The 13,967-nt window shown below is 45.5% G+C and overlaps 1 protein-coding gene across 1 annotated transcript in view; it reads right to left on the bottom strand.

The window, feature by feature from the left end:
* Window positions 1-609: 609 nt before the first annotated feature.
* The window catches only part of LOC137282647 (uncharacterized), a 47,432-nt gene continuing 34,074 nt past the window's right edge, over window positions 610-13,967 (bottom strand). Inside the window, exons 8-10 of the mRNA XM_067814435.1 lie at window positions 2,994-3,179; window positions 1,989-2,136; window positions 610-872 (exon numbers count right to left, since the gene is read on the bottom strand). Of these exons, the coding sequence (XP_067670536.1) occupies window positions 610-872; window positions 1,989-2,136; window positions 2,994-3,179 (597 nt within the window). The remainder of the gene's footprint in view (window positions 873-1,988; window positions 2,137-2,993; window positions 3,180-13,967) is intronic.

Below are 13,967 nucleotides of genomic sequence, written 5' to 3'. Positions count from 1 at the left end.
AGACTTGCTAAGTAAATGATTCCTAACATCACTTCATGAAAATTCTAAGTAAATTACTTCAACCTTTACAATTACAAAATATATCAGTAAAATGTACAATTAACAAAACCTTCAAACATTATCTCCATATTATGCTTTGAAATGTCTTATAATAACAAACAATGCTACTCACATTTGTGTCCATGCCCACTACCACATCTTGGTACAACATGGAGGCAGTGACAAGCCATGTGCTTTGAGGAGCAACACTAACAATCAAGGGAAGTAATCTGTTTTTACAATCATAATACGTTTAGGAAAACTAATAACAGTTACAGGCCCCCCTAAGTAATTGAAGGAATTACAGCAAATTTGAAGGAATTGCATCTCAAATGTAAACAAACGCAGCCCACTCGCGAAACAATTGCAGCGATATCGGTAATTTAGCGGTAATAACAGAATAATACCTTTGCTTTGCTTTGTAGCTTGGACGGCATGTTGTAATGACATATGTTGTAGGTGACTTAACTTCATGTTCAGTTTACTGAGGAGGCCTGATGGATGACAAGCTGAATCACAAAGAGTCACAAGCATCAACAGTCACTACCTGTAACCTGAGTCCAGTGACACTTACGTGTTGTAACGGCTATATCCAACTCCGAATAAACACCACACTGTAAGTATCCACGATGAACCTTCTTCTGTCTGTCCTGAAGCACTGGCTGGACAGCTGGGTTTCTCCTCTTCTTCTTCCTCCCCAGTGTATTCCCAGTTCCCACACCGGGGAAAATGTTTAGGGGGTCGGGGTATCTGGTGCAGCTCCCCTACCTGTATGATTAGACCCATCCCGATTGACACGTGGAAGTCGATGTGACAGTGCATCAGCCAGAAACCTGAATAACAACAGTACAGAATGACCAAAGACTCACTCCGACATGATACTAATGAGTGTATATTTAAAGTGCTAAATACTCCAGACACTAAGCGTCTCCTTCAAGCGATTGCACAGCACATACCCCTGATAACAAAAAATACCTGTGAGGTGCTAGAAGGTTATGATCACATGACTTTTCCCAACAGGTATCCATTTTCTGCTGGGTGAACAGAGGCAAGTTTGAACAAACTCACTTGCTTAAAGTTTGACCACATGTGTCACATGTGCTTCGTTGAGGGGCAGGACTGATGTCTTAGAAACCCTAAGGGAAACGCTCTCTCAAACTGCCGAAGACGGTCAAAGATCCAAGAACTCTCCGCGCGAATCGTTGCTTAACGTCAACTGATTTGTGACATGAACCTGACCTGCAGGGGACCACACGCCACCACATGGTGCATCAGTATTGTCACCTTGTAAAATATTGAGTATGCACTTGAAAACGTAACGACGAACCTTGCTTTTTCAGAGAAAAAAAACGATTTATCTGCTGTTTTTGTTTTGCAAGTTGGCAGCCTAAATCTACAATCCTTCCTGTGGTCTTGGATCACCTACTAGGATCATTTTGAATCATTCTTATGATCATAAATAATCTATTCGTATTATCTCCAATCATTTTACCACTTACCCGGATTATCGACATGGACCATCTTCCAGGATATCGCCACTCAATCTATGCTCAAGGGCCAGCTACCAGGATTATATCTAAAGGTTCTTATGATGGTACCCGGATTATCTCCAATCATTCTTGGGACGGTGGAGTAGCGTAGTGGTTAAGGCGTTCGCTCGTCACGCCGAAGACCCGGGTTCGATTCCCCACATGGGTACAATGTATGAAGCCCATTTTCTGGTGTCCCCCGAAGTGATATCGTTGGAATATTGCCAAAAGCGGCGTAAAACCAAACTCACCCACTCATATAAATTTGTATTGCTATTCATGTTCGTTTAGCGGCGTTTCTTTTAAGGATATTCAAAAGAGGACAGTGTGTTTCTGATTAAAGCCGTACAGGGCTAGAAATGCTCAAGGACCAGCTACCCGTATTATCTCCTATCGTTCTTATGATCGTGTATCACCTACCTGGATTATCTGCATGGAACCTAATGATTGTGTAGCCTCCGTCAGGAACTGTGACTGTGTCTTTAGCTATCGGTGTTTCTAGATTCCTTTCAATCAGGCCATCAGCATCCATCTGTTTGATCTCTTCGAGTGAGGTAGATTCGTTGACCTGGAGAGAACAAACATCAAAATCACATCGTGAAGAATAATAGTATGGGAACTTTAAGTGTAACCATTTTGTCAGTCCTCTTTACTGAAAACTACCCGAAATTCGTAATTCACCCTTTCTGGTGTACAAAAAAACCCAGCCTATCTATTTGGAATGTTTGCCTGATGTTCGACACCCGTAGCAATCGCGAGTTATATGAAGGATAACTGTTAATAATATTTCTGGACCAGACAATCAAGTGATCGATGTTACGAGCAACGATCAAGGCATCAGGCATATGACACAGCTTCGGGTCACCATGTCACGATCACGACGCGATACATTATGTCACCTTAACGTCCAGCAGAGGTCGCTCGGGATATATCCAAATCCCTTAATCCCAGTACATGTATTTTGAAAGTGTCATTAACTCCAAGTAAGCCTTCAGTATATTTATAGAGATTAATATACGTTACTATCACGAGGGGCGAACTACTAACTATAATGAAAAGCAATAGAAATGCAGCTTCTTTGCCAACTTTATAAGCAGAAGACATAAACATGTACCCTTACAGTTACGAGATTTCACTTTTTTCGGAACTTTCTTATGCTTTCGGTATGTATATGTAACGCAAAGTTCCACGATTACACGACGAAGTCCAAAATACACGGTGAATTGTTATAAGAATGACAACATGTGTGAATCAAGAACTTATTCAGATAATTTTGGATTTATAATAATACCCAGTTCAGAATTTTCTGTCCACGTGAAACACATGAACTAATGTAGCCATTATCTTAAGACACGGCGGCCAAATAGACTTAAGAAACATCAGTCTAACGGCTATAGTCAGTATCAGTTCAAATGTATGACTCACCCTGTCCATAGCAACAACCCGGAAGTGGTGGCCATGTAGATGAATTGGGTGGTTGGCGTTGAAGGTGACACCCTCGTCGATTAGCACCATCTCCACCGTGTCGTCCAGGTCCACCTTGATGAGGTGGATACACTCACAGTACTCGTGGCTGCAGTTCCTGGTGTTATGGGGGCCGCAGAACATGTCCTAGGGAGACAAGGATTTTGAACTGTCTTGTCTGCAGTACCTTGTGTACTGGAAACACTCTTGTCAATTTCCCGCTTGGAGTCAGTAGGTATTAAGAGCATGACATGTTATACTGACTATTATAGACTAACTAAACATGCAGCCTCCATTAATTCAACTATTGACACGTTTTATGTAAAGGTCAAGTTGCCATTTACTTTTTCGTTAGGTATTGTGAATTGTAATTACTCTGCGCTACTGTAAAATGCAACAAAAATATATGAAATAAATAAATAAAAAATATGAAAAAGAACATGATGTTATAGATCTTCTATAAATACCAATCTTGTATATTCGTAGTACAGGGACGGTCAGACGTTTGTTTTCTGCGGGGATATGTTGTCTCGGAATTTGAACAGATACAATACACTTTGTAAATGACGTACATTCACCATTCGGGAAGAATACTTGAATAAGTGCACAATTTACATATTTCAACCTAAAGTCGAATAAACTTTTTTCCAGGAGAAAACACCTGTTAATCCGTCAGGGATTTCTCCTACGGTTAGCTGTATTCAAATGCATGCCTATTAGTAGTATATACAATGACAGTTCTGGACCACTTTCAAGAAATGTTTCTACAAAGCCTTATTTACTAAATAAGGCTTTGGTTGGGTCATTAGCTCTTGCTACTATTACCCCTACTACTGTTGGAGGTAACACTGTGCCGTACGGTACGATCAATAATTCTTCTCTTACAAATCCCCTACCCGGCCCATCCCTCAAGTAATACAAGTTAGGTTCATCGGCTTTCATATCCACTTTATCTATGTTGTAAGTTTTGACTGGCCATATAGGATCGGTGGCTCGCTTACGGCTATCACCCTCGTGTTCCCCCGGCTGGTATAGATACATTACCCCTACTACTTAACGTCTGTGCCTATGTCACGTTTATATCGATGAAACAGTTTGACGTGAACCGCCTACGATCTCTTTGGTGTTCATAATAAAGGCTTGCTGGGCTTTTTGTATCCCCTGTTCTATGTACTTTTTTTTCTCATCCTCACTGATAGCAGACTTATGAGACTTGGATCGAATATCTTGTTTCATTCCGTTATATTTTTTGAGTTCAGAGAGGATTGAACGAAACTCCTCTTCTGAGATCTTACTATCAGAGAGTGCCGTAGAAATACGCTCACTCACTGTGTTCAGCTTTGCTTCGGCCAGAACCCTGATCTCGTCGTGTTTCAATGCCTTACGATTAAGTCTGCGTGATACTAACTTAAGCGCCAACCCTGCCAACCCTGCCACCCCTGCCGTTATTTCAATACCTAGCACTATAGGTGCAGCAACGATGGTAGCCAACAACCCAACACCTGCCGCCCCTAGTCCCATGCTGGTTGCCATAAGGGTAGTGTCAGCCCCGTCCACGATATTGAAAGCTCTATTATACTTTTTACATAGTGCTTTCCGCGTGTCACGGTCTTGTTCTAGTTGACGTTTCACATCACATAACTGCCTCAAGCGGAACCCATCTACGGTTTCCAGCGTCTTCGCTACTTCCTCTACGACTGGGTACAGACCCATCCTATAATGTATATTTTGAAAGATATTTTAATTGGGTTTCAGTTAAAAATCTATCAATGAATTTGAAGTCTACAAGTTCTAGACTACTAGTCAGGGCAATAGGTGAGAGGCTAATAGAATTTCCTGTTGTAATAGAAACCCCACGGAGGCTTATTAAGTGGTTTATAGGACCCGTGGCATCCTGTTGTATAACAATACGACAATATTGGTCTATGTAAGACCAGCGTATTGACACCCCGGGTAAAATTTGGTGTACTATTGGGGAGGTTCCATGGAATAAAGACGTAAAGAAGACTTCTATGATGAGGGTGAAAGGGGAGGATATTCTATCAAGATTACTGCTAAATGTTAATTTATTGTTTGGATAAGCACTTAACCCCTTTTTTTCGTAACCAGTAGATGCTTTGTGTACTAATGCATTCTCCGGAATGAAATCCCCGGCCCAGATACCGTTGTTCTTAATCTTAGAGACAACCCCATTATTTAATGTGATATAAGGTGAGGTGAATGTTAAGTTGATCAGCCATTTGGGCTCTTTTAAATCTGGTAACGGCACCCGTCTGTACACGTTGTCTTTGAAGTGCAGGATGTATAATTCATCTTCCTCACCAGGCTGATCGAATCCCTCCGTATCTCCTAGGTCGTTAAGCGTAGTGTTGGGACGATGACTGGTCATTATTATACTATTACGATATAATTTCCAACTGGTTTTTTGATAATAATTCAGGGGTTAACTTCATACCCATGAAGTGTATGTTGTCAGGCAGGAAGATATTGATTAGTGATATCTTGTTTTCCACGATCACGTTGACCCCCTCCATACTGGTGTCGGCTCCAACACCCACCCGCACGTAAACGTTGCAAACTTGATACTGGTGTTGTTTCACCCACCCGAGTTTGATCCCCTTCACGATCTCGACATCATTCCCCGATGGTTCCCCTAGGTAGACTTTGATGATCAGTGTTGAGTTTGCCGGTAGACTCTCTAGTATCTTAACCACGCCTTCGAATTCAGACACCAACTGCAATTTCACGTTTTGTATGGTCGGTTTACTCGATAGCATGTGGGCTGCTATAGTGTTGACTGGGCTGACGACTACGCTACGTCTCTGAGTTGGGACGTAAGCCACGAGCAGGGTTCCATTGTTCACGACTTTGTTTAGGTGGTTGTCTTTGTTATCCGTAAACACGTAAGGGGAGACGAGTCTAATATTGAGAAACCAGTCGTTATCGGGTAACAACACCCACTTGTCATCTTCGGTGAAGACGAGCATATATGGCTTGTTTCGGGCGACGGTAGTGCTCTCAACATCGTCTAAGTCGAACAGTTTACCCCCGAACGATGGGTATATTATCCAATTATTATTACCGGTGTTGACAAGGGCGTACTTAGTGTTGACTGTTGCTCTTGTGGTATCTACTATATCACTTAGGGTTCCACCGGAGGTGACTTCAACGCGTTTGTAAATGTTGTTTTTCAGTTGCAAGGCGTATGATTTACCATCTACTCCGGGAGCGTCGAAACCACGCGTGTCTCCGAGGTCGGAGAGCCCGATATTGGCGCATTTTTTCACTCCGGGCCCTTGTGCGCTGGTCATTTTACATGAAGCGTTAAGCTGAGGTATCCTATATTTACAGGATTATGATTTATATCTAACACCGATATTGTCAGCTCAGGTATGTTGCCCTGGGTTAATCTCTTATACTGCCGTGGTGAAAACGACTCAGTTCTACCGTCGTTGTATTTCTCAGTTTTCACCGGCACTGCTCTCAGTATAGTGGAAGGGTGACCTCCTTGAATGTTGTACGTTGTGCTCACCTGACCGAGATGAATGTACAGCTCTCGGTACGGTACTAGGTCGGGTAACTTCGTGCCTGTGACGGTTGTTGTTGGTTTTATCTCGTCAGGAGACATACCGAGTATCCTCGCTAATGGTCGGCCGAGCCTCAAGGGGTTTCTTCCGTTGTTGATTAACACCACTGTGCCGTTTGAGTCGTTCATCTTGAGTTCGGCTCCCAGGGGTTTGAAGACCTCGTCGTTTAGAGAGCACACGCTGTAGTAGCCGTCAGTTATCTGGCTGCGAGTTCCACTGACGAACAGCTTATTGTTGCTGGCGTTGATGTTAGTCCATTGTGGTAGGTAGGTGATATCGCAGAGTGCGACTTCGAGTTGACCTGACGTGTTATCGATCGCGTGCGTCAGCTGAACGGCCTCACCACTCGTTATTCCTGGAAGTGTTATGTACATGTTAGAGTATATATGCTCATTATATAATAGTTTTTAAAATGTATTCCCCTGGTGTGTTTTACCCTAAACTGGATGTAGATTTCTCCCCCATGAAGATCGTGGTTGCTCCTGGGTTGTATTTCAATGCCCAGTTTTTAGATGTGTTCGATCAGTATAAGCTTTCGGTGACTAACATTGAGGCAGTCCACGCTTGGTTCAACAACCCTATGCAGTTCTGGCAGAATCAATTAAACTTTGCCGTGTGGTGCGCTACAACAGGGTGTGGTGTGACATTGACCGACACTCGGCGTGGACCGCTGAGTCAGTCTGTGTTCAAATTCCACGTGTACTACCAGGTCATACGTATCCTTAAAGAGATCAGCGTCCCCCTCCCACAAGACAATGGGTGGAAAGCAATAAACAACGGGTACAAAAGACGGGCCTACGAACGTATTTGCAATGAATTCGAAATAAACCCGAAGACGGATTGGCGTTTGCCGGGCCCGAACCACGGGTTGGGTATTCCTTATGATGGGGGGCGACCAGTGAAAGAAGTCAGTGATGATTTACTGAAACGAGATATACTACGCCAGGACTTTGCTTTGTCGAGTAATGAATGGAGGGATGATCGTATGAACTTTAAAAGTGGGGTTACTTTCACAGTCCAGAAAGTGGAGCAGTCAACCTCAGACGGGTGGAAAATGTTCATGCTGGACACGTCGAAAGGATTCACTCGTGCCGGGGTAGTCAGGTTGAACGACTCGATTCGAACGTACGTGTGGGCGCTGTTGGGTGCGCAGTCGATGACGCGTTCCAACATCATCGGTAAGGGAACTGCTTACGACGCTCAGACACAGTTCGTTTCCAACGTTGAGGATGCTATCAATTCTCCAGTTGATCTCCCGCGGGCCATCGACCGTTACCAAAACGTGTTAGAATACGCCAGATCGAAAGTCAATTACGTGTTCGGCGTGGGGCTGTACATGGCTCCGAGTGATATGCAACTGAGAGTAAAAAAAGTGGTGGGTTATAACAACAAAATAGTCATAGCCACGGCGGACCAAAAGTTGGGTATCAACCCCGATATTAACACCCCCTATATCCCACACATCCCACCACGTGAAACGGGTATAGTGGCGCCACCCCCGGAGTCTAAAGTTCATGTGCCCCCCACACACCCCCATATTCAGGCCTCCTATCAGCAGCATATTGATAATAAAACGGCCCTGGCGGTTGGTGGGGTAGCTTTGGGACTTATTTGGTTAAAAATTTCTTAGCCGCTACGTACACCAGACCAGCCACGGCGACGATGGCTGCCCACAGGTTTTGACTGAACCACGTGGCAGTTTTAGCCAGAGCGCTCAACAACCACGAGACGATGCTACCCAGGATGCCGGGAAGGGCTTCGGCGGCTTTACCAGCCAGTTTAGCTAGGCGTTCCCCGAGTTTTTTTATCCAGTCTTTAACACCCCCACCGCCACTTGGAGTTCCGCCGCCGCCAGGTGTGGGGGGTGTGGGGGTTCCTCCCACCAGTGACACCACCAGGGTTGATATGATGAAACCCAATGCAGTCAGAATGCTGGCGATGGTGATCCCTTGCTCCCGGAACAATATCCGAATCCTGTCTGCTAACGTGGTGTCTCGGTGGAGGACTTGATTGATGGTTTCCCGTATACGGCTGACCTGGGATCGAAGCTTTTCTTTGAAGGAGGATGCTGTCTCCAGCCAGACCTTCTTTTCCTCTTCCAAATCACGTATTCGTTTCTCGATGGGGGCTTTCCGAGCCTCGTCCTCAGTTTCACCGAGTTTTTTCCTTTCATAAGCGATGTGGTCGTCTATCTCACTCATTTTGGCCGTGCTTTTCCAGAGATGACCACGAATGGTTTGCATTAACAGGTCCAACCCCCGCAGTTCCCGAAAGGTACCTTTGAGCCCCGGGAATGGCTCGTTCTCGTAGTCGGCCAACACCTTTTTAATATCATAAGTCATGTTTTGATCCGATGGGGCGTCCCTGATGCCTTCCAGACTTTGAACTAACTCCGGAGGAATCTTAGGTCGCGCGCCACCGTAATCTCTGAAGCCTAGTTTATCGCGGATAAAGTCAATCCCATATCGATTTTTCAGTGTTGATAAAGCAAGCGGTTCTCTCGAGTTTTTTTGCATGAGCTCGCTCCCCGGGTGAGCCTTCAAACGCAGCGCGCCATCGATGATGGTAAAATCGGAATAGTACCTTCCCGGCGCCTTGATGTTGTCTTTCTTTTCAACTTTGTTGTAATAATCGTCGACGGCACCCTTAATGAGTTCGGCCCTTTGCTTCGATAATGAGGTCTCAACTGCGTCGACAGCCGGCTGTAGGCCCATACTGAATGAGGTCTCCTGGTCATCATCGAATGCCTGGGCACTATCGCCCGACATCTCCGTCATATCTATGTCTTCATCCATTAGTATTAAAAATATATTTCATTTATATAACAATGTACGGCAGAAAATTAGATCCTTTCAGAAGATTGAGAGAGCCATTAGGCGCCAGAGCCGTGCGCCAGTCGGTGACCATCACCAACAATCCCAGCAAGATAGACCAGAATCAAACTCTGCTGGTTAGATTTCCAAACCTTGGTGAGAATGACCTCATTGTACCAGGCACTGTTCGACTGGCGTTCAATATCACGTTGACCTCCGACAACGACAAACGCGAGCTAGTGCGTAACGTGGGTCGAGCTATCATCAAAAAAACGACCGTCAAGATCAGCGGTAACGAGGTGCTGAGCATCGACGACAGCGACGTGTTTCACTGCTACAGGGATCTCTGGAAAAGCGAGGGAGAACGAGTCAATGATGTGTACCAGGGTATCAGCAAATCAACCCGGGCGCGCATAGGGTATGTCTTCACGCAAGACCAGCAAGACAAGCTATCGGACGGTGAAAAGGCCATCCCTCGAGCATACGGGAATCGATTCTGCGTGCCGCTCGACTTCGAGTTGCTCACGGGACACGTGCCGTTTTACCAGGCCGCGCTGGGTGATAGGCTCGAATACGAGCTCACGTTTAACGATTATAGCAAAGTAGTGCGTACGCCGAACGGTGATGAGGCCAGTTATGCCATAGACAACATCTCTCTGGAGTTCGACACGGTCACTAGCCCGGAGCTGGCCAGGCAGGTTCGAAGCCAGTACTCTGGGAAGATGGCTATCCTGTACGATCGCGTACTGAGGCATAGATCAGTCGTGCGAGATAAGAGCGACACTGTGTGGAATATCAACCTGAACGTGCCAGCGCGATCGATGAAAGGTATCCTGGTCATCCCCGTGGAGTATTACGATCCATTCCGGAGGGACAGCGAGAAGTTTTTCAACCCCGAGATTGAAAAGGTGGAAGTGACCATCGAGGGCGTGCCCAACCAGCTGTTCAGTCATGGTATGAGGCCACACCAGCAGTGGGATGAGATAAAAAAGCTACCAGTGGGGGACTACATAACAAAGGACCTGGACCTCGGCTCCGTGCAGATCGGTGTATACCTGACCACCAAGTACGCCCTATGGTTGGACATGCGATCCACGGATGATGATAAACTGCACGGTAGCGGGCGCCGTATAGATAACGGCAGCGAAGGGATAACCATCCAGATTACTAAGAAAGCTCAACCCGCTGGTAAGTTGAAATTATATCTGTACGTTATTATGGACGCGCAACTTAATATAGACAATGGGAGATTCGTGCAAGCCATCTACTGATGGGGGGTACCCCCCCACACCCCCCAATAATAAACAGTCCCCACTACCCCACCTCCCCACTGACCCACACTGCGCCATAGTGTGCGGGCAGACTGGTTGTGGGAAGACCGTTTTCGTGTTGGATATGTTGGAGGGTTACTACAAGGATGTGTTCGATAACATCGTTATCATGTGCCCTACTCTGAGCATGAATAAAACATACGCGCGACCTTGGGTGATGACGGACCCGGACGTACACAAAATCGACCCTGGAACACGCCTGCAGGACTGGTTGAAAGCTCTTCACGAGAAATTTAAAGGGGAACCGACGCTGTTTATACTGGACGACTGCAGCGCTAATCGCGAGATAACAAAAAAGAGAGACATGCTATCGTACCTGGCCTTCTCCGGCCGGCATGCAAATCACAGCGTCTGGGTGCTAACGCAGAAGTTCAACTCGGTGTTGAAAGACCTCAGGGAGCAGACGCGATGGGTGGCCTTATTTCACTGCAAGGACAGGGATTCGTTCGAGGAGTGTTTGAGAGAGAACGATGTGATGAGTAAATTAGAACGGGAACGGGTGAAGAAACAACTCGCTGAAACTAAACACGCTAAGCTCGTGCTCAAGACCGACCAACCAGTAGCATATATAGTATGCTAAAGCTAAGCAAAGCTAAGCAAAGCTAAGCAAAGCTAAGCAAAGCTAAGCAAAGCTAAGCAAATGCTAAGCATAGCTATGATATTTGAAGTGTTTGTCGTGTGCAACTTAACTTTCATTTCTCTGTGTTTTGTCTGCATCGGGTATTATATAGTTAAAACTAAATCTTACTTGTTATATTATAAGATGGAGTGTGAGGAATTGCTCGAACAATTGTCGTTGGAGGGTACCCCCACTGGGGGTGTGGGGGATTCCCCCAAGCGAGAGAAACTGGTGGCGTTGGCTGTTGGCGGCAAAGCCAAACATTACTTTGGAGACTACACTCCGGATAAAATTCACAAAATGTCAGCCGAAGAAATCGATAAGCTGTACGCTAGATACGAGTCCCGGCTCGGAGCAGAAATGACAAAGACAATAGGATCTGCTATGACCCAGATATACACCGGTATTGTATCACACTTCCTTCCCATTCCACCAGAGCGCCGACTTTACCTGTGGGAGGACCTCGAGAAAGACCCTTTCATCGAACACGCCGTGAGCTCTATCAGCTGCGGGCTGTACCACAAATATGGTATGTTGTTGGCTCCAGTGACGGCGGCGATTATCACAGCAAAACATTGTCAATTTGAGAGAAAAAATAATAATAATAGTATAGATGGATGCTGCTCCCGAGGTGACGGAAGTGACACAGGAACCAGTGAGGGAAACCCCTCCCGAGGTGATACCCCCCACAGTGACCCCTTCACAAACAGTAACCAGACAGAAGAATCCTAAGAGAGTAGCTGCCGGTAAAAAGCGGTGGTGTAACCAACATAAAGTGACCAACCCCCGACTGTTGTTGGCTGTAGGTGTAACTGCTGCCTTGGCTATCTCGTGGTTATACGTGGGGGTACCCTCCCACAGTGAGCCCCCACCCAACAGTGAGCCCCCCACCCCCACGGTAGACCCGCATATCATGTTATAATTTTAATATTTTATATCATATACATAATGTCTGAGGGGAAAACGTTCGTCAACGACGCATACCACGCCACAGTGGTCGCCAGTCTAGCCGTAGGGTACGCTCGGTTGACTAAAATGGTGCTTAAACAACCAACTATCAAGCTAGATTTCAACCTGCAGGATATGGGTATGCTCATAATGAACCTTGGTATGGCGATGGCCACAAAAGACATCCTAGTAAAACAAGGAATAATACCTGATAATATAATGAAATAAATATAGGGATGGCCACGATAGCTATGATGGTCGGTGGGGCGTTAGTGAATGCCCTGGCATTTTCCGGGAGTAATTTCCTCTTCTCGAAACTACGAGATGATCACGCGGCTGAAATACAGGAAGAAAGGAAGCGGCACGATCTCGCTACTGAGAAATTACAAAGAGCACAGGCCGAGTACGCTAAAAAACGCCTCCAGAGGATCGATTTCATTAATGAACAACTCCAGCGTGAAAACCATGCCGTTCAAACATTCAACGATGTCGATGAAGCAATGAAAGAATACTACCTACTAACTGGTAAACAATTGGAACCGCTCAATAAACCCACACTCGCTCAGTACTACACACCATCCAAGGGACAAATGAATCGTGAACTGGGCTTCATAGTGTTGGGTATAGCAGCTACTGCGTTGGTTGCGAAGCAATTAAATTAAAATACCTATATAAGTAAACATGAGACCCGCTCCATACCGATGTGAATACATACTTATGGGGAAGACCGAGGCCTGTGGTAGGAAATGCAGGAATCAGGGGTTCTGTTGTTTCCATATGGGAAGTCCTAACTACACGTGTTCTGTGTGTGGTATCGGGCTTAAAGGACACTACTGTCTATGTAAAGCTCACGGAGCGAACGTAGTCAGACATCAACTCATCTACGAGAATAAAAAGGGCTACATAAAAGAACGTAGGCGACTGCTCAAGATAGACTCCAGTGCGTGAAAGGGTTATCTCCCTTTACTGTGAACCAATTAGACATTGGTTCTCTTAGGTGTAAACACTATGTCTACTGTACGCGAGCTCAAGCGGGTCGCAAAACAGAGAGGTGTGATCGGGTATTCTCGAATGCGGAAGTCAGCATTGTTGAGATTACTAGGTTTAGAAGCCCCTCCTACGGTAACACAATTAAAAGCTCAAGCAAAACAGCTTGGATACACTGGTTATTCAAACCTGGGGAGAGCCGGGTTAACCGCATTGTTATCACATGCCCCCGTAGCAAAACCTCCCACTGTAAAACAACTGAAAGTCGAGGCACACGATTTGGGTTTAGGTGGGTATTCCCGTATGAGAAAACCACAGCTTGTAGAATTATTACGACATAATAGAGCTATTGACCTACAGTTCGTGCGCACTGAGCGCGCTGTAGGCAACTATTTGAGAGGTTGGCGCATGCACGTTGATAGAAATATAGACATTACAGATATCAAGCCTCTGATAGCTGATAAGGTCAACCAGGAACTAAATAACTTAGGAAGTATCAAGTTTCAGATCACAGTGAAAATGTCGCTCGATAAGCAGGTTGGGAGTACCACTGAGTATGTTCAGCCTTACTTCCGAGGTCAACAAGAGGTCGCCACACATACAGAGACCATTGATACATCAATCGATACCAGTTTTCAGCAGATACGAGA

Source organism: Haliotis asinina, chromosome 4, assembly GCF_037392515.1.
Source record: "Haliotis asinina isolate JCU_RB_2024 chromosome 4, JCU_Hal_asi_v2, whole genome shotgun sequence".
In the NCBI taxonomy this organism is placed as follows: Eukaryota; Metazoa; Mollusca; class Gastropoda; order Lepetellida; family Haliotidae; genus Haliotis; species Haliotis asinina.
This window is presented reverse-complemented; position numbering and strand designations above follow the sequence as displayed.